Source organism: Manis pentadactyla, chromosome 11, assembly GCF_030020395.1.
Source record: "Manis pentadactyla isolate mManPen7 chromosome 11, mManPen7.hap1, whole genome shotgun sequence".
NCBI classification, from domain to species: Eukaryota; Metazoa; Chordata; class Mammalia; order Pholidota; family Manidae; genus Manis; species Manis pentadactyla.
The window spans coordinates 115,329,289-115,349,500 of NC_080029.1; the positions used below are offsets into that span (position 1 = coordinate 115,329,289).

The 20,212-nt window shown below is 38.4% G+C and overlaps 1 protein-coding gene and 1 long non-coding RNA gene across 2 annotated transcripts in view; one reads left to right on the forward strand and one right to left on the reverse strand.

Annotated features, from left to right (window-relative positions):
- LOC118935702 (uncharacterized) overlaps positions 1-7,407 on the reverse strand; it is a 66,843-nt gene extending 59,436 nt beyond the window's left edge. The window contains exon 1 of the long non-coding RNA XR_005033960.2: positions 7,316-7,407. This is a non-coding gene — a long non-coding RNA (uncharacterized LOC118935702). The remainder of the gene's footprint in view (positions 1-7,315) is intronic.
- IQCH (IQ motif containing H) overlaps positions 1-20,212 on the forward strand; it is a 233,156-nt gene that overhangs the window by 102,134 nt on the left and 110,810 nt on the right. Inside the window, exons 7-8 of the mRNA XM_036932248.2 lie at positions 6,492-6,568; positions 8,396-8,434. Coding sequence (XP_036788143.2) covers positions 6,492-6,568; positions 8,396-8,434 — 116 coding nt within the window. The remainder of the gene's footprint in view (positions 1-6,491; positions 6,569-8,395; positions 8,435-20,212) is intronic.

Genomic DNA, 20,212 nt, shown 5'->3' on the forward strand with positions numbered 1-20,212 from the left:
CAAGAAAAAAGCTAGAAAATTCACAAATATGTGCAGATTAGACAACATGCTTCTGAACAACTGGTGAGTCAAAGAAGAAATCAAAGGGAAATTAAAAATATCTTGAGACAAGTGAAAATGGAAACACAACATACCAAAACTTATGAGAGGCAACATAGGCAGTTCTAAGAGGGAAGTTTATAGCAATAAATACCTACATTAAGAAAACAGAAAGGTTTCAACCTAACTTTATACCACAAATAACTATAAAAAGAAGAACAAACTAAGCCCAAATTTAGGAGGAAGAAATAGTGAGGATCAGGGTGGAGAAATGAAATAGAGAGTAGAAAGACAAGAGAAAATAGCAATGAAACAAAAAGCTAGTTTTTTGAAAAGATAAACAAAATTGACAAACCTCCAACTAGACAAATTAAGGAAAAAAGAAAGACGATTCAAATAAATAAAACCTGAAATAAAAGAGGAGACATTATAACTGATAACACAGACATACCAAGGATCATAAGAAAGTACTACAATTACACACCAAAATATTAGATAACATAACCTAGGAGAAATGGATAAATTCCTAGAAACATAAATCTACTGAGTCTGAATCACGAAGAAATAGAAAATTTGAGGAGGCCAATTATTAGTAAGGAGACTAACTCAATAACCAAAAACATCTCAACAAAGAACATTCCCAAACTAGATGGCTTCACTGGTGGATTCTACCAAGCATTTAAAGAAAAATTAACACTAACCCTTCTCAAATTCTTCCAAAGAGGAGGGAACACTTCCCAGTTCATTTTAAGAGGCCAGCATTACCTTCACACCAAAGTCAGACAAGAACACTGCAAGAAAAGAAAAATTATAGGCCAATATCTGTAATGAAGATAAATGCAAAAATCTTCAACAAATATTAGCAAACTGAAATCACTAACACATTAAAATGATCATACACCATGATCCAGTGAGATTTATTCCTGGGATGTAAAGATGGTTCAACATATGCAAATCAATATATGCAATACAATACACCACATTAACAAAATGAAGGATAAAAATCATATGATAATCTCAATACATGTAAAAAAACATTTGACAAAATTCAACATCCTCTCATGATTGTTTAAAAACTCTCAAGGAATTATTTAGAAAAATTCTTCAACATAATAAAGGCCCACAGCTAACATTTACACTCAATAATGGAAAGCTAAAAGCTTTTCCTCTAAGATCAAGAATAAGACAAGGATGCCCACTCTTGCCACATTTATTCAACATAGTTCCGGAGTCTTAGCCAGAACATTAGGCAAGAAAAAGAAATAAAAGGCATCTAAGTCAGAAAGGAAGAAGTAAAATTGTCTCTGCATATGATATATACAGAAAACCCTAAAGATGCCGCCAAAAAGGCAGTTAGAACTAGCAGATGAAATCAGTGAAGCCGCAGGATAAAAAATTAATATACAAAACTCAGTTGTGTTTCTATATACTAATAATGAACTATCAGAAAGAGAAATTAAGAAAAAAATTCCATTTACAATAGCATCAAAAATAATAAAATACTTAGGAATAAGTTTAACCAAAGAGGTGAAATATCTGTACACTGAAAATTACAAAACAATGATGAAAGAAAATAAAGAAGACACAGATAAATGGAAGATTTGAATGTTCATAGATTAAAATTAATATTGTTCAAACGGCCATACTACACAACCAATCTACAGACTCAATGTATCCTATTAAAATTCCAAGGACATTTTTCACAGAAATAGAAAAAGCAATCCTAATATATGCATGGAAGCACAAGAGACCCTGACTAGGGAGAGCGATCTTGAGAAAGGTCTTGGGAAGGATCAAAGCTGGAGGCCTCACACTTCCTGATCCAAGTTATATTACAAAGCTATAGTAATCAAAAGTATGTTAACTGGCATAAAAACAGACACATAGATCAATGGAACAAAACAGAGACCCCAGAAATCCTTTAATGGTAAATTAATTTTCAACAAAAGATCCAATAATACACAATGGAAAGAGGATAATCTCTTCAATAAATGGCTTTCGGAAAACTGGACAGCCACATTAAAAATAATGAAACTGTATCATTACCTTATACTATACACAGAAATCAACTCAAAATGGATTAAAGACTTGAGCCTAAGACCTGAAACCATAAAACTCTTAGAGGAAAGCATAGAGGGTAAGGTCTTGGCAATGATTTTTTGGAATTAACACCAAAAGCAGGGGGAACAGAAACAAAAATTAACACGTGAGCCTACATCAAACTGAAAAGCTTCTATACAGTATAGGAAACCAACAACAAAATGAGAGGGCAACTTGCGGAATGAGAGAACATATTTGCAAACCACATGTCTGACAGAGGATTACTATTCAAAATATATAAGAAACTCATACAACTCAATAGCAAAAAGCCCCAGGTAATCCAATTAAAAATGGGCTAAGGACCTAACTAGATTTTTTTCCAGAGAAGACAAATAAATGGCCAACAGGGACATGAAAAGGTACTCAATGCCACCAATCATCAGGGAAATGCAAATCAGAACCACAATGAGCTATCACCTTACACCTGTCAGAATGGCTGCTATCAAAAAATACAAGAGATAAATGCTCGTGAGGATGTGGAGGAAAGGGAATCGTTGTGCACTGTTTGGGGAGTATAAACTGGTACAGCCACTAGGGAAAACTGTATGGCGTTTCCTCGAGAAAGTAAAAAAAATAAAAATAAAAATGCAATGCAGCAAACATACACATACATACATATACAAGTATTATTCAGCCTTAAAAAGATGAACCATGTTGTTGGGCATTATGTGAGTGAAATAAGCCAGAGAAAGAAAGACTAAAACTGCATGGTATCGCTTATATGTGGAATCTAAACAAAAAATGTCAAACTCACAGAAACAGAGAGTAGTAAAGTCATTCCAAGGTTGAAGGATTGAGGGAAAATAGGGAGAGGTTAATAAAAGGGTATAATAAACTTTTAGCTGTAGGATGAAAAATATCTGAAGATCTAATGTAAAACGTGGTGACTACAGTTGGTAACACAGTATTGTATAACTGAAGTTTATTAAGAAACTAAAATTTAAATGTTCTCACTGATTTTAAAAGAATATGTGAGATGGATGTGTTATTTAGCTAGAGGGAAGGAATCTTTTCATAATGTATACGCATATCAAATCACCACAATGTACACTTTAAATATCTTACAATTTAATTAGTCAATTATACCCCAATAATGCTGAAATTAAAAAAAAGAGAAGGTACAAATAAAGAACACTAAAATGAAAGAAGACAGATACTATAGATACAACAGAATTTTTTAAAAATCATAGTATGGTAACTTTACACCCATCATTTTTTAAAATGAGATAAAAATTTTCCTAGAAAAATCTAAGTTGCCAAAATTAACTCAACAAAAAATAGAAACTTAAAGAAACACCACCTTTAGATAATGTGAATTGGTAGTCAAAAGTATTTCTCTGTCTCAAGCATAGGAATGGACATAGGCACATATGCACCAACACACACAAAAATATACCAGAGGAAAAAAGCCTCAAGCCTTTTTTAAGGCAGGCTTTATCAACCTTACAGGGTCAGGTAATTCTTATTTTAAACTATTTCACGGAAGAAGAAAAGAAGGAATGTTTACCAACTCATTTTACAAAGTTATATAACTTCCGCACCAAAATTGGACAAGGAAAGTGCAAAAACACATATAGGTAGGTAGATAGATAAATCAATCTCAGGAACATAGAGGCAAGCGTTCTAAATAAAAGTTAGTGTATGTTTTCTGCATTCATCATGATCAAGGAAGAATGCTTTTTCAACATGAGAAAAATCTAATGATGTAATTCACCATGTATTAACAGATTCAAAACAAAAACCCCATGATCATCTCAATATACACCAAAATTTAAAAATCATGCAATACAATTCAACATTAATAATAAGGAAAAAAACTGGGCAGTTTAGAAGTAGAAGAGAATTTTCTGAACCTGATTATTGTCTTCAATCAAAACCCCAGAGCAAACAATATGCTTAGTAGGGAAACTTCAGGAGCATTTTATTTCTCCATTAAAAGCATTGACAGTTCAAGGGTGACCACTATTGCCACCATTATTAAAAACCTTGGTCCTTGAGGCCTCAGCACATGTGACTGCAAATATGAGAAAACACAACTACCAATGGCTTAAACAATGAGGAGTTCATTTGCCTCACACATAAGAAATCAGCAAGAAGGCAGTCCAGGGCTGGTGGTTCTCTTTCTTCTTTGCCTTCCTTAGCATGTTTGGTTTTACCCTCTTGTTTGCCACCTCATGGCTCTAAGACCACTTCTGTAGATCTGGGTCTTAACTTACACATTCCAGGCAGGAGGAAGGGAAAATAGTGATGCCAGTCCCTGGATGGACTTCCCCTTACATCTCACTGGTCACATGGCCACTGTTGGCTATAAGGAATGCTGGGAAAGTAAACGTCCAGGGATAGGGTTAGGGTTAGGATTTGGGACATACATATACTACTTAGTATGGTAAGTTATGCTTGGTCTAATCTATTCATGAAAATTCTGTCCTTTGTTGGATATTAAATATATTTAGTATTTGGGGCATACTTATACTAAAACATTTGTTCTTTATCAAAAATTAGAATTTAACTGTGTCTTTATTTTTTTAATTTGCTAAATCTGGCAATCCTACGAGCTGGCATATTGTATCTTGAAAAAATGGGGGTTTACAATTAGCAAGAAAGAGAGGGAGATGGCCACTTGGCAAGCACCAGTAACTACCACAGAAGCATATAGGTGTGTCCAGAAAGACAAATTCTTTTTTTTCCCAACATTAACTCTGGCAAAATTTATCAAACAGACTTTTCCAGAGGGAAAATGGAGTAGCAAAATTGGCAGTACCATAAATCATAGTTTTGTCAAAGAGCAGACACATTCTTCTAATGCACATGTCCCATAAAATCCAAGGCTATATGAAGTTATACTTTAGTGACAGAATTTCTGCATGTAACTAAGAAAAATGTAAGACATTTTTCTGAGATACCATTAACAATGGATTATCCATGTGAAATCATAAATCTTTTAACTCTTAATCCTACCAAATTTCATTAAAATTTTACCAAAATCCTTTATTATGCCTACTTGAAAACTTATCAGCTGCTATTTTGTTTCAATGTGGGAATTCAGCCACAAATCTCACTTGTCTGCAGGAACCAGAAATTTTAACAGAAAGTGTATGGAGACTGCAGACAATAGGAATAATAGGCTTTCCAGGTGAATCTCTGAATTCAAAGCAGCCTGAGTGCAGGGTGTGGACTGGCCTTCAGAGGTGGGGGAGCGAAGCCCAAGTGAACACAGAACAAAAGAACAGAGCAGAACACAGCGGTCAAGGCAAAGACTTGTTTGTAGGCTAAAACGGAGTCTTCAAACACTACAGCCAAGGGCTCAGACTTGGGGAAGGTGAAGGGCAGCTTCAGAGTCAGGGAGGATCCTGGGAGCCAGGGAAATTGGAAAGGTGGGAAAACTGGGTTGGTCAGATGCAACAAATCCCTTTCATGAAGGTGAGTTTTAGTGACAAGACTCTGGAATTCTTGGCACTTTTAAAGAAACGGCTGAAGAGATTCCTTGCAGCCACCTTGAGGCATTATGAGAACAGACTCCTCAAGGTGGGATTCTAAATTGAACACTGATAAGCTGTATTCGATCAATATCTGTCAATTCTCTCGAAAACTGTCACTATGGAACTGACAGAAAAGGGGTGAACTAAGAAGCAAGTTGAAAGAAGCCTCAGATCCTTGACCCAGTTAACGATTTAAATTATTTTTGTTCTCCTTCTTGGAAAGAGTAGTGTAATGATGTTTCTCCCCTGAGAATGTTAGACGGGCTGTTTGTAAAAGGCAGTTTGTTTGGTTTCCAAGGGACAAGAGAGATATGATTTCTCTCCCAACTGTTGTCCATCTTATGAGCCTACCCACTTAGGGGTGACACGTGTTCTCCAAAAGTTGTTGTTTACAGATGTAATTAATTTCAAATATAACATATACAGTGTTTTCCTCTTATAATTTCCCCCAAGCCATTTAAATTCTTTAGAATCATCTTTTTTAGAGACTACACAATGGAATAGTCCATATGTAGTTATATTTATTTATCTATTAAATGAACTTGGGAATAGGGCCATTTAAGAAATCTCATGGCAAAACATTTTATAAGACAAATAGTATTACTCTTTCACTTGCTTGCTTTCAAAATTTTCATCTAGGCAGTTTGCAGAAGGCGAGCTGCCCTTCTATCCTGATGGAGCTGCTGCCTTCCCATGTTTTTGGCTTTCCTTTTGAAGTCAACGATTACAATGTTTCATTGAATTGATATATGGAAGGTGATAGTGAACAGTCAGTGGGTGACAGCCATTTGGCTTTCAAGATGCAAAGATAGCAACAGGGCAATGACTCAGCCTCTTTCTGGAAGAGGTAACGTTGCACCACCTCATCCACAGCCCCTTTCACCGCTACGCCTCAGAGACCACAGCCGATTCCAGAAGTGAAGTTCTCTCCCAAGAAACAGAGATCAAAGGTACTCATATTTCTAACTAACAAGAAAAAATTGTTCTTATTTACAATATTCTCAGTGAGATTTTTGGTAATGCTTTATAGAATTCATACCTTTACCTAGAAATAAATATTATTTCAGCTGCAGCTAGGATGCATTTGATTTTAGAAGGGGGGATTGTTATACAGGTAAACTCTATCATGAGATTATCAGTGGGGTCTAAAAAGATTCAGTCACATTGCATTATTGTGACACTAATAAATGATTGGGCCAACCTAGGCTGCTAGCTGGTCAAGAGTCCAGGAGTGCAGAATGCAAAAGCTATTGCTTTATATCCAAATCTAAGTTGCCTAGGGTATGTTATTGTGAGGTTTTGCTGTGTTTCATTTGTCTGTAAGCATAGGATAAAAAAGCAAGCTCTCCAATTTTGCAAGGGTGTCTTAATGAGGAAGGGGAAGGAATTCGGTCTTCTCTACCATGATGACTTCACAGGACAGCATAATCCATCCTCATGGAGATTGCCCCGGTTTAAAGGTGCTGGACTTCCGTAGCTTGCTTTCTTATGTTTATGAGCCGCAGACAGACTTGTGATAATTGAAACTTTTCACCATAGAAAGGAGACAGCTGGCAGGTCTTTTTCTGAGCTTACTCTATGTGACCAACACTTACAGCTGCTCCCATTAAAGAAAAAAAGAAAGAAAGAAAGAAAGAGAAATTGAAATGAGGCAGGAAAGAAATTAATCCTACTGTGTCTACAAAGTAGACTGTTACCTGTTCTTCCTAGACCTTCATCTTTTAACGCCAAATCTTCCTCAAGATGTTGTCACTCTATGTGCAGCACTGGTGGGCTGTTTCCCCTTAAGAGATTTCCAAGCTGTTTATGGAGCAGCATGTCATGTGACACTCCAGTTGCCATGGCAAATATTTGTGTTTCATGGAAAATGTGGGGAAAAAAAAAAAATCAATGTAAATGGCGGCCAAATCCCAAGACAGACAGGCCTTCAGGCTAGTGTTTGGCCTGCACTGTGATTGTTTCAAATTCAGCTGTTTAACAGGCTGTGCTAAGGCCATGGGCTAACGTGCATAATGGGAACAGGCGGGGGCACCTGTTTTGATTCTCACCATGTTTGAGCTCTCAGGTCCCACAGTGTTATAGATAACAGATCTACAGGTAATACAAACATGACTAGAGTTTAAGCAGTAAGTGGCCTATCTCAAAAAAATGTTTTAAAAACAATGACATTTTCTGAGTACTAATTATCCCTGCCCTTAATTTCCTCTCTGTTGACTTCACAAAGCTCTCTTTCCCCCACTGCTGGAAGCCATAATATTTAAAGACTCTTTCCTGTGGTCCTGAGCTAGTACATTTCTGAATTGAGTCTTTAGTGGCAAATGTAATTATTCTTATATTCTGTGAAAAGTGTCCTCGCATGGAAATTAAAAGGCTAAGTAAAAGAAAGACTAATAGAGCCCAAACCGACTTTGGATCAGGATCCCGCATGAGGCAATGTGGTGCCACACAGAGAAGTCCTTTCTTGTCAACTTTTCTCTAAGTGTCCCCTGCAAATGGGACTTGGCATCTGATTATAGTTGTTCTGTAAATATTTACTTTGTGAAACTCTTTCTTCAAAGCACACAGGGCTCTTGGCAAGCAGAGCGTCATTGTCTGGGGTGTGAAAGGGCTCTCTAATTATTAGCTCCTGCCTGCGTGGAACGAGGGAACAGGCTGGCCCAGCGGGGGAAGCTGGGGGGAAGTGTGTGGTGGGGGGAGACTCTGTGCCTTCTATTTGTTTTGTAGAATTGCCCATGAGAGTCATTTTGATTTAAACTGTGTCTCATTCTTCTTTGTAGGGGAAAGGCAAAAGGTCAAGAGGACATCCAGATAGGAAGGTCTGTAATTTGTGTTACTAGTTGAAATTTGGGGTCTGTCACCTGATGTCCCTTCCTCTTGCTGCAAGACAATAGTGTGGGAGGCGGGTTTGACAGCTGGAGGTGGTAACAAAAGTTCTTTTGCTCTTCTTTCATAAAAGAAATCAGATCGTGTTTTCAGGAAAAGAACTACGGTTCATTTAAAGTGAACCCCCCCTTTTTTTTGCCCTCTGTTGGAGCTGAATTACTGCTCAGGCTTCAGTCCAAAAAAGTGATTTAGTGTACTCAAAATTTGGCTGAATCTCACTGATCTTCAACTTTAAGATTTTCATTTTTTAAAAGTACACTTAAAATGGAATAAAATGTGAAAAGAACTTCATTTGTCGAGCCTGTGCTTACATGTGTGCATGGGTGCTTGTGGGCATTCAGACATCCATGCACATACACACACTGTATATGTGATGTCATAGGTAAGGATGTGGGATTTAGAGTTATGCTACCTAAAACAAATAAGGCGACAAAAAAGTTGGAGAAACAAAGTAGTTCCCACAAAGGCAGGTAAGTCAGCAAAGAACATTTCACAGAGTCTTGCAGGAGCAGGAAAAATTCTGAACTTTAAGCAGGAAAGAGCTGGATTCTCTTCTTACTAACAGAGGAATTTTGAGCAAGTCACTTAAATTCTCTGTGCCTCACTTTTCTCCTCTGACAAATGAGCGTAATCCCTACTTTCTCTGGGGGATGCTGTGAAGTTTGATGGTTTGATGATGTGTGTGGAAGTGCCCTGGAACTATAAAGCACTTGTTATCAGAATGCACTTGTCTTTTTTTAAGAGCATCTTCTATGTCTCCCTTTCTCAGCAATCTTTCTAAGAATTTCAGAGGGAGCTTAGTCACCCCTTTGCAAGGAAAAAGAGTCCATCTTTTGGATCTCCTGCCGAGCTGTGACTAGACAATGCTGTATTTACAGCAATGACTGTATACAGTCCTTATACCTAGACAAATTGTTCCTAGATAAACTAATCAATGCAATTAGATCATTCCTCCAGCTACCCTTGACTTCTTGCTGTGAGGAAATTGTAAGTTGCTTCTGCACTTTAAAAATAGGATGTGCTTTAAGAACACTAAGGCGAGAGGGGGGCGGAAGATGGCGGCGTGAGTAGAGCAGCGGAAATCTCCTCCCAAAACAACATATATCTATGAAAATATAACAAAGACAACCCTTCCTAGAATAAAGACCAGAGGACACAGGACAATATCCAGACCACATCCACACCTGAGAGAACCCAGCGCCTCGCGAAGGGGGTAAGATACAAGCCCCGGCCCCGCGGGAGCCGAGCGCCCCTCCCCCCAGCTCCCGGCGGGAGAAGAGCAGGCAGAGCGGGAGGGAGACGGAGCCCAGGGCTGCCGAACACCCAGCCCCAGCCATCCGGGCCAGAGTGCAGGGCCCTCGATACTGGGAAAACAGGGCAGCAAGAACAGTGAGCAGGCACTGGCGGCTGGGCAACAGAGGACATAAGAAAAGCGCGCGACCATTTTTTTTTTGCTTTTTTTGCTGCTTTGTTTTGGCGAGCGCTTTTTGGAAGTCTTAAAGGGACAGGGACCCCAATACTAGGGAAACAGGGCAGAAAGACCGGTGAGCAGAGGCCTGAGGCTGGCACCGGAGAATAAAGAAAAACGAACGACCACCTTTTTTTTTTTAATTAAAAATTTTTTTTTTTTTAATTAAAAAAAATTTTTTTTCTTGTTTTTTTTTGTGGTCGTTGTTTTGTTTTGGCGGGTGCTTTTTGGAAGTCTTAAAGGGGCAGGGCGGGCCACTTAATCCAGAGGTAGGGAATCCGGGATCTCTGGGCACCCTAACCCCTGGGCTGCAGGGAGCAGGGAGGCCCCTTACGGAGATAAATAGCCTCCCAGCAGCTCCTGCTCCAACGCGACTCCACCATTTTGGAGTAGCTGCCCGAGCCAGGCCACGCCCACAGCAACAGCGGAGATTAACTCCACAGCAGCCGGGCAGGAAGCAGAAACCCTGTCTGCGCGCAGCTGCGCAGCACAAGCCACTAGAGGCCGCTGTTCTCCCAGGAGAGGAGGGCCACAAACCAACAAGAAAGGAAGTCCTTCCAGCCGTCACTCGTCCCAGTTCTGCAGACTATTCCTATCACCATGAAAAGGCAAAGCTACAGGCAGACAAAGATCACAGAGACAACACCAGAGAAGGAGACAGACCTAACCAGTCTTCCTGAAAAAGAATTCAAAATAAGAATCATAAACATGCTGACAGAGATGCAGAGAAATACGCAAGAAAAATGGGATGAAGTCCGGAAAGAGATCACAGATGCCAGAAAGGAGATCGCAGAAATGAAACAAACTCTGGAAGGGTTTATAAGCAGAATGGATAGAATGCAAGAGGCCATTGATGGAATTGAAATCAGAGAACAGGAACGCATGGAAGCTGACATAGAGAGAGACAAAAGGATCTCCAGGAATGAAACAATATTAAGAGAACTGTGTGACCAATCTAAAAGGAGCAATATCCGTATTATAGGGGTCCCAGAAGAAGAAGAGAGAGGCAAAGAGATGGAAAGTATCTTAGAAGAAATAATTGCTGAAAACTTCCCCACACTGGGGGAGGAAGTAATCAAACAGACCACGGAAATACACAGAACCCCCAACAGAAAGGATCCAAGAAGGACAACACCAAGACACATAATAATTAAAATGGCAAAGATCAAGGACAAGGAAAGAGTGTTAAAGGCAGCTAGAGAGAAAAAGGTCACCTATAAAGGGAAACCCATCAGGCTAACGTCAGATTTCTCAACAGAAACCCTACAGGCCAGAAGAGAATGGCATGATATATTTAATACAATGAAACAGAAGGGCCTTGAACCAAGGATACTGTATCCAGCACGACTATCATTCAAATATGACGGTGGGATTAAACAATTCCCAGACAAACAAAAGCTGAGGGAATTTGCTTTCCACAAACCACCTCTACAGAACATCTTACAGGGACTGCTCTAGATGGGAGCACTCCTAGAAAGAGCACAGCACAAAACACCCAACATATGAAGAATCGAGGAGGAGGAACAAGAAGGGAGAGAAGAAAAGAATCTCCAGACAGTGTATATAACAGCTCAATAAGCGAGCTAAGTTAGGCAGTAAGATACTAAAGAGGCTAACCTTGAACCTTTGGTAACCACGAATTTAAAGCCTGCAATGGCAATAAGTACATATCTTTCAATAGTCACCCTAAATGTTAATGGGTTGAATGCACCAATCAAAAGACACAGAGTAACAGAATGGATAAAAAAGCAAGACCCATCTATATGCTGCTTACAAGAAACTCACCTCAAACCCAAAGACATGTACAGACTAAAAGTCAAGGGATGGAAAAACATATTTCAAGCAAACAACAGTGAGAAGAAAGCAGGGGTTGCAGTACTAATATCAGACAAAATAGACTTCAAAACAAAGAAAGTAACAAGAGATAAAGAAGGACACTACATAATGATAAAGGGCTCAGTCAAACAAGAGGATATAACCATTCTAAATATATATGCACCCAACACAGGAGCACCAGCATATGTGAAACAAATACTAACAGAACTAAAGGGGGATATAGACTGCAATGCATTCATTCTAGGAGACTTCAACACACCACTCACCCCAAAGGATAGATCCACTGGGCAGAAAATAAGTAAGGACACGGAAGCACTGAACAACACAGTAGAGCAGATGGACCTAATAGACATCTATAGAACTCTACATCCAAAAGCAGCGGGATATACATTCTTCTCAAGTGCACATGGAACATTCTCCAGAATAGACCACATACTAGGCCACAAAAAGAGCCTCAGAAAATTCCAAAAGATTGAAATCCTACCAACCAACTTTTCAGACCACAAAGGCATAAAACTAGAAATAAACTGTACAAAGAAAGCAAAGAGGCTCACAAACACATGGAGGCTTAACAACACGCTCCTAAATAATCAATGGATCAATGACCAAATCAAAATGGAGATCCAGCAATATATGGAAACAAATGACAACAACAACACTAAGCCCCAACTTCTGTGGGACACAGCAAAAGCAGTCTTAAGAGGAAAGTATATAGCAATCCAAGCATATTTAAAAAAGGAAGAGCAATCCCAAATGAATGGTCTAATGTCACAATTATCGAAATTGGAAAAAGAAGAACAGATGAGGCCTAAGGTCAGCAGAAGGAGGGACATAATAAAGATCAGAGAAGAAATAAATAAAATTGAGAAGAATAAAACAATAGCAAAAATCAATGAAACCAAGAGCTGGTTCTTCGAGAAAATAAACAAAATAGATAAGCCTCTAGCCAGACTTATTAAGAAGAAAAGAGAGTCAACACAAATCAACAGTATCAGAAACGAGAAAGGAAAAATCACGACGGACCCCACGGAAATGCAAAGAATTATTGGAGAATACTATGAAAACCTATATGCTAACAAGCTGGGAAACCTAGGAGAAATGGACAACTTCCTAGAAAAATATAACCTTCCAAGATTGACCCAGGAAGAAACAGAAAATCTAAACAGACCAATTACCAGCAACGAAATTGAAGAGGTAATCAAAAAACTACCAAAGAACAAAACCCCCGGGCCAGATGGATTTACCTCGGAATTTTATCAGACATACAGGGAAGACATAATACCCATTCTCCTTAAAGTTTTCCAAAAAATAGAGGAGGAGGGGATACTCCCAAACTCATTCTATGAAGCTAACATCACCCTAATACCAAAACCAGGCAAAGACCCCACCAAAAAAGAAAACTACAGACCAATATCCCTGATGAACGTAGATGCAAAAATACTCAACAAAATATTAGCAAACCGAATTCAAAAATACATCAAAAGGATCATACACCATGACCAAGTGGGATTCATTCCAGGGATGCAAGGATGGTACAACATTCGAAAGTCCATCAACATCATCCACCACATCAACAAAAAGAAAGACAAAAACCACATGATCATCTCCATAGATGCTGAAAAAGCATTTGACAAAGTTCAACATCCATTCATGTTAAAAACTCTCAGCAAAATGGGAATAGAGGGCAAGTACCTCAACATAATAAAGGCCATCTATGATAAACCCACAGCCAACATTATATTGAACAGCGAGAAGCTGAAAGCATTTCCTCTGAGATCGGGAACTAGACAGGGATGCCCACTCTCTCCACTGTTATTTAACATAGTACTGGAGGTCCTAGCCACGGCAATCAGACAAAATAAAGAAATACAAGGAATCCAGATTGGTAAAGAAGAAGTTAAACTGTCACTATTTGCAGATGACATGATACTGTACATAAAAAACCCTAAAGACTCCACCCCAAAACTACTAGAACTGATATCGGAATACAGCAAAGTTGCAGGATACAAAATCAACACACAGAAATCTGTGGCTTTCCTATATACTAACAATGAACCAACAGAGAGAGAAATCAGGAAAACAACTCCATTCACAATTGCATCAAAAAAAATAAAATACCTAGGAATAAACCTAACCAAAGAAGTGAAAGACTTATACTCTGAAAACTACAAGTCACTCTTAAGAGAAATTAAAGGGGACACTAACAGATGTAAACTCATCCCATGCTCGTGGCTAGGAAGAATTAATATCGTTAAAATGGCCATCCTGCCCAAAGCAATATACAGATTTGATGCAATCCCTATGAAACTACCAGCAACATTCTTCAATGAACTGGAACAAATAATTCAAAAATTCATATGGAAACACCAAAGACCCCGAATAGCCAAAGCAATCCTGAGAAAGAAGAATAAAGTAGGGGGGATCTCACTCCCCAACTTCAAGCTCTACTATAAAGCCATAGTAATCAAGACAATTTGGTACTGGCACAAGAACAGAGCCACAGACGAATGGAACAGACTAGAGAATCCAGACATTAACCCAGACATATATGGTCAATTAATATTTGATAAAGGAGCCATGGACATACAATGGCGAAATGACAGTCTCTTCAACAGGTGGTGCTGGCAAAACTGGACAGCTACATGTAGGAGAATGAAACTGGACCATTGTCTAACCCCATATACAAAAGTAAACTCAAAATGGATCAAAGACCTGAATGTAAGCCATGAAACCATTAAACTCCTGGAAGAAAACATAGGCGAAAACCTCTTAGACATAAACATGAGTGACCTCTTCTTGAACATATCTCCCCGGGCAAGGAAAACAACAGCAAAAATGAATAAGTGGGACTATATTAAGCTGAAAAGCTTCTGTACAGCAAAAGACACCATCAATAGAACAAGAAGGATCCCTACAGTATGGGAGAATATATTTGAAAATGACACATCCGATAAAGGCTTGACGTCCAGAATATATAAGGAGCTCTCACGCCTCAACAAACAAAAAACAAATAACCCAATTAAAAAATGGGCAGAGGAACTGAACAGACAGTTCTCCAAAAAAGAAATACAGATGGCCAACAGACACATGAAAAGATGCTCCACATCGCTAATTATCAGAGAAATGCAAATTAAAACTACAATGAGGTATCACCTCACACCAGTAAGGATGGCTGCCATCCAAAAGACAAACAACAACAAATGTTGGCGAGGCTGTGGAGAAAGGGGAACCCTCCTACACTGCTGGTGGGAATGTAAGTTAGTTCAACTATTGTGGAAAGCAGTATGGAGGTACATCAAAATGCTCAAAACAGACTTACCATTTGACCCAGGAATTGCACTCCTAGGAATTTACCCTAAGAATGCAGCAATCAAGTTTGAGAAAGACAGATGCACCCCTATGTTTATTGCAGCACTATTTACAATAGCCAAGAATTGGAAGCAACCTAAATGTCCATCAATAGATGAATGGATAAAGAAGATGTGGTACATATACACAATGGAATACTACTCAGCTATAAGAAAAGGTCAAATCCAATCATTTGCAGCAACATGGATGGAGCTGGAGGGTATTATGCTCAGTGAAACAAGCCAAGCGGAGAAAGAGAAATACCAAATGATTTCACTTATCTGTGGAATATAAGAACAAAGGAAAAACTGAAGGAACAAAACAGCAGCAGAATCACAGAACTCAAGAATGGACTAACAGGTACCAAAGGGAAAGGGACTGGGGAGGATGGGTGGGTAGGGAGGGATAAGGGGGGGAGAAGTAGGGGGTTATTAAGATTAACATGCATGGGGGGGTAGGAGAAAAGGGAGGGCTGTACAACACAGAGAAGGCAAGTAGTGATTCTACAACATATTGCTATGCTGATGGACAGTGACTGTAAAGGGGTTTATAGGGGAGACCTGGTATAGGGGAGAGCCTAGTAAACATAATATTCGTCATGTAAGTGTAGATTAGTGATAGCAAAAAAAAAAAGGGCAGTTCCTGTGTGGTAACCTCCAACGAGTTCTACACAAGGGTATAAAGGGCATATAAAAGTGTAGGCAAAGGGTCTGTTTGTGTTTATACAGAGGATCAAAGCCTAATAGGGCTACCCCGAAAATGAACTAAGATACGATATGAAAAGAACTTCCAACATCTGCACCCTCTGGAAGACTCATGCCAGAAGATGATCATCAAAAAACCCCAACAAAGATCCACGCACTGCTACAGCTGTAGATGCACTCATCCCACCAGTTCCTGGACCTGCCATGGGAATAAGGAAGGAGATATCTAAGCTGGCCTGTGCATACAGTAAAACAACAAAATTGGACTGGATCTATACTGTTGGAACTCAACCAAGAATTTGGAGAAGTGCAAATTGTAGCACTCCAAAGTCTTACAACTACAAACTATTTATTGTTAAAAGAACATATGGCATGTGAACAGTCCCCAGGAATGGGTTGTTTTAATTTGTCTGATTTCTCTCAGACTGTTCAAGTTCATTTGGACAATATCCACCATATCATAGATAAGTTTTCACAAATGCCTAAGGTGCCTAACTGGTTTTCTTGGTTTCACTGCAGATGGCTGGTAATTACAGATATTCTTTGGTTATGTAACTATACTCCTATTATGTTAATGTGTGTGTGCAATTTAAGTAGTAGCTTAAAACCTATACATGCTGAAGTTACTCTACAAGAAAATATATCAAAGAAATAATCAATCTTCCCATGTTTTCTTCTGCCTGCTACTTCTATAGCTTTTCTTCTTCCTTCCTAATTACAACCCTTAAATAGAATTCGTGCCTCATATCAAATTTACCGAGTATCATAATTCTTCCAAGTGGTAAAGATACCTCAAGACAAATGCTGGGCACAGAAGCCACAGGGCATAAATATGCAAAGAAGTAAAAAGCTAACTTTTTCAAACAATAAGGCTTCTCTCTCACTTACCAACTTCACATTTCCCTGTATGGCCCCGGAAGATGACTGGTTAGCCAGAGACGGGTAAGATTCCTCAAGGGAGGAACAACCTAAGACAGGCACAGTCGCAGGGGGGCCATCAGGTGAGAAATTGGGGATCAACAGAGGTGAGGCTTAGAACCTCACCCCCCCGTTCTGAGAGAAATCTTCTGCATACGTGGATGTTTTATTGCCCTGGTCTAGCTTGGATTAACACATAGTCTACAGGCACACACCTGATCATCTACATGTGCTCTCTTACAACACTAAACTATGTTTTCTACCTTTATCTTGTATCTACCTACCACTTCAGCATTTTATTAAAAATAATAATAATAAAGAGAGAAATGTGGTATCCACATATAAATCAAGTATAAAAACCAAATCAGTATTCATATTTGAACTGACTGTTTATAGTTCATAACGCATGAGCAAAACCGAAAGTTTCTGTGATGACTGCCCTTGTACTGTTCACTATGTAACTTATTCATTATGTAAGAATTTGTTCTACATGTAAAAACTTGTTTGTTATGCCTCAGAAGATTGGAGACTGACAAAAATTAGGCTTGGGGTGGAATAATGATTGTGCATTGAGCATTGACTCCCCTATACAGAATTTTATTGTCGTTAACAACCATTTGATCAATAAATATGAGAGATGCCCTCACAAAAAAAAAAAAAAAAAAAAAAAAAAAAAGGACAGACTTCCAATGGTAAAATAAATTAGTAACCGGGATGTAATGTATAGCATAAGGAATATAGTCAAGATATTGTAACAGCCTGGTAGGGTGATAGCTGGAACCTAGAATTATGTATATAAATGTTCTACAACTGTGTTGTACACTTGAAACTCATGTAATGTAATACTGTGTGTCAACTACCCTTCAATAAAAAATAATTATTATAAAAAAAAAAAAAAAAAAAAAAAAAAAAAAAAAAGAACACTAAGGCATTATTTTTCTGGAATATTTGTAATAGCTAATGTTGATGGAGCATGTTCCTAGAGCATGGCACGAAGGCACCTTCCATACCCACGCACAGCAATCCCAGAACCTCTGTACTGTCACTATCCCCAGACCCACACAGCTGGTAAGGGGGTGTGAAGGATCCAGATGAAAAAGGGAGGCTCCAAGTTGGTGCCCTCTCCACATCTGAGGTTCTGAACTCTCCTACACGGGCTAGTTTTCCAAATACTACTACACTAGCAGCTAACACGTACTGTGTGCTTGCTCCGTTCCTATGCTTTACGTGCATTATCTCACTTCACTACTATGAAGTAGGTACTATGAGTATCCCCATTTTACTGGGAGGACCTGGATACATTCAGCTAGTGACAGAGAGCCGGAATACAAAGCTGGACTGTGTTACTGCCAAAGCTCCAAAGTATTAAAAAATTTTTTTAAAATCTCAATTAATTTTGATGAAAGTCGATCTTAAAGATATTATCTCTCTGCCACCCTTATGTAATTTAACATTTTCTCTATCCAATATCATGTATGCAGAGAACCAATTACTGGGGTCTTTTTTGTTTCTGTCAATGTCAGGACAGGGGGTCGTCACCTCGGCTGTCATGTCTGCTTTTATTGGCTCTGACTTTAAGAGCCTTCTGTCTCCTAGATCATTAACCAAATAACCAAAACTCAAGAAGCTGAATGATAAATCTGAGCCAGCCAGGCTCTGCACAAGGACCCAAGGAATAAAATAATAAACTACAGTAGAGTTTGTACCAGTCACAAGAACTTTATTTTCGGGAAATCTAGTTTAAACGTTTAGAGTGACAAAATTGCCTCTCAGCAAGTAAAGCTTTTCATTCTCTCAAGGCAAGCATGTTAACTATGTGAAGATCTCCCTAATTTTAATTAAAATCTTGATAATAAAAATCTATTTTTATGGGCAAAATAAGCAAACATAAATTCCTTGGACATAAGGGTTCAGATTAAATTCATGAGTGTGTTTTGCTTCTGGGAATGGGGAAGAGAGGAATGAACTAAAAACGAATATAGAGAGGATTTGAATTATACTGAGTATGTTATTTCTTTTATTTAAATACATATATAAAAAATTTAATATCTTTATAAATTTCACAGTATGTTATAATTATAAATACATAAAATGTAATTAAAAATTTTTTAATATGTATTTTTTGTCTTCTTTGCTTCAGATATATATCTGTATTATCTAACATTAGGAGTTTACAGCATAACATAATTCATCCTCATGGAGATTCCCTCAGTCTGAAGGTGCTGGACTACTGTAACTTACTTTCTTATGTTTATGAGCCACATGCAGACATATAGATACACATGTTTGTGTGTGTGGGGGGTGTATATAAATATACAATATATAATATGTATGAAGCAAAGACAAAAGATAATGTCCATGGTAGTTTTTTTATATTACTGTCTATGCTTTACTGTATTTTCAAACCTTTTTCCAAATTAAAGAAGAAAAAAATAAAAGAAAAATCTCATTTGCTAAGCCATACCTCTGTTGTACAATTTCCTTTGGTATAGAAAGAATAGGTTTGGGTGATAATGTTTTAATATCAATTTTGGGGTCTTGCTTCTCTTATGCATCCTGTTATATTGTCACTTTCTTCAGTATTTTCCCAGCATATTCTCTTGACCCTTTTGTTAGAAAAGTCTGATTATTTTACAGGTGAGTCAGCTGAACTATTTTAATCAGGGAACATGTATGACATTGAACATGTCTATGCCCCTATCCAGTCTCATTTCCCCTTTCTGTAGAAGGAGGGAATGAGACCAGATCAGTGTATTTAGGTGCTTCCATATCCCCTCCTATGCTGACCCCAACACCCCCCAGGGAGAGCAGGGAAGCCCAGGTTCCCAACAGGTGTGGCCCTAAGCCCTTCACACCCATATCTTATCTCTTTTACCATCAAATTATATTGTTTTTGAACAAAGTGCTCCAGGCTTAAAAATGCGTACTTTGAAAACCACTGGTGATATCCAGCAGCAGTTTTGGCGTTACCATGTTATATCTAGTTACAGAATAAGCCTATTTCTTCAAGAGTGAAGAGTGCTTCCCTGGTAGGTTTTGGGCTTCCAGCACAATCCAGTCTCCTTTCTTGCCGCGCCCTAGAAGTTAAAGAGACAAGCAACCTGAAGATAGAAGATGCGACCCAAAAGGAAGTCTGAGGCTATTTTTTTCTCATTAAACTCACTTTCTCTCACGAAACCTCATTTAATTTCTCATCTTGAAGGAAGAAAAGTGGAGACAAATCCAAAAACAGAAGAAAAACTGTGGAATCTTTTAAAACTGTTTTCCATTTCCTCTAATTCATTACAAATTACCACCTTCACCTACCCATTTTTGGCATGAAACCTCCAAAGTGAATTAAGATTACACGGTTTTATTTACACAACAGGTTTTGCTTGCAGGAAGCAACTGACAAGAAGATATTTATAAAATTGTCTTTACTTTCTTCATAGTGTCAC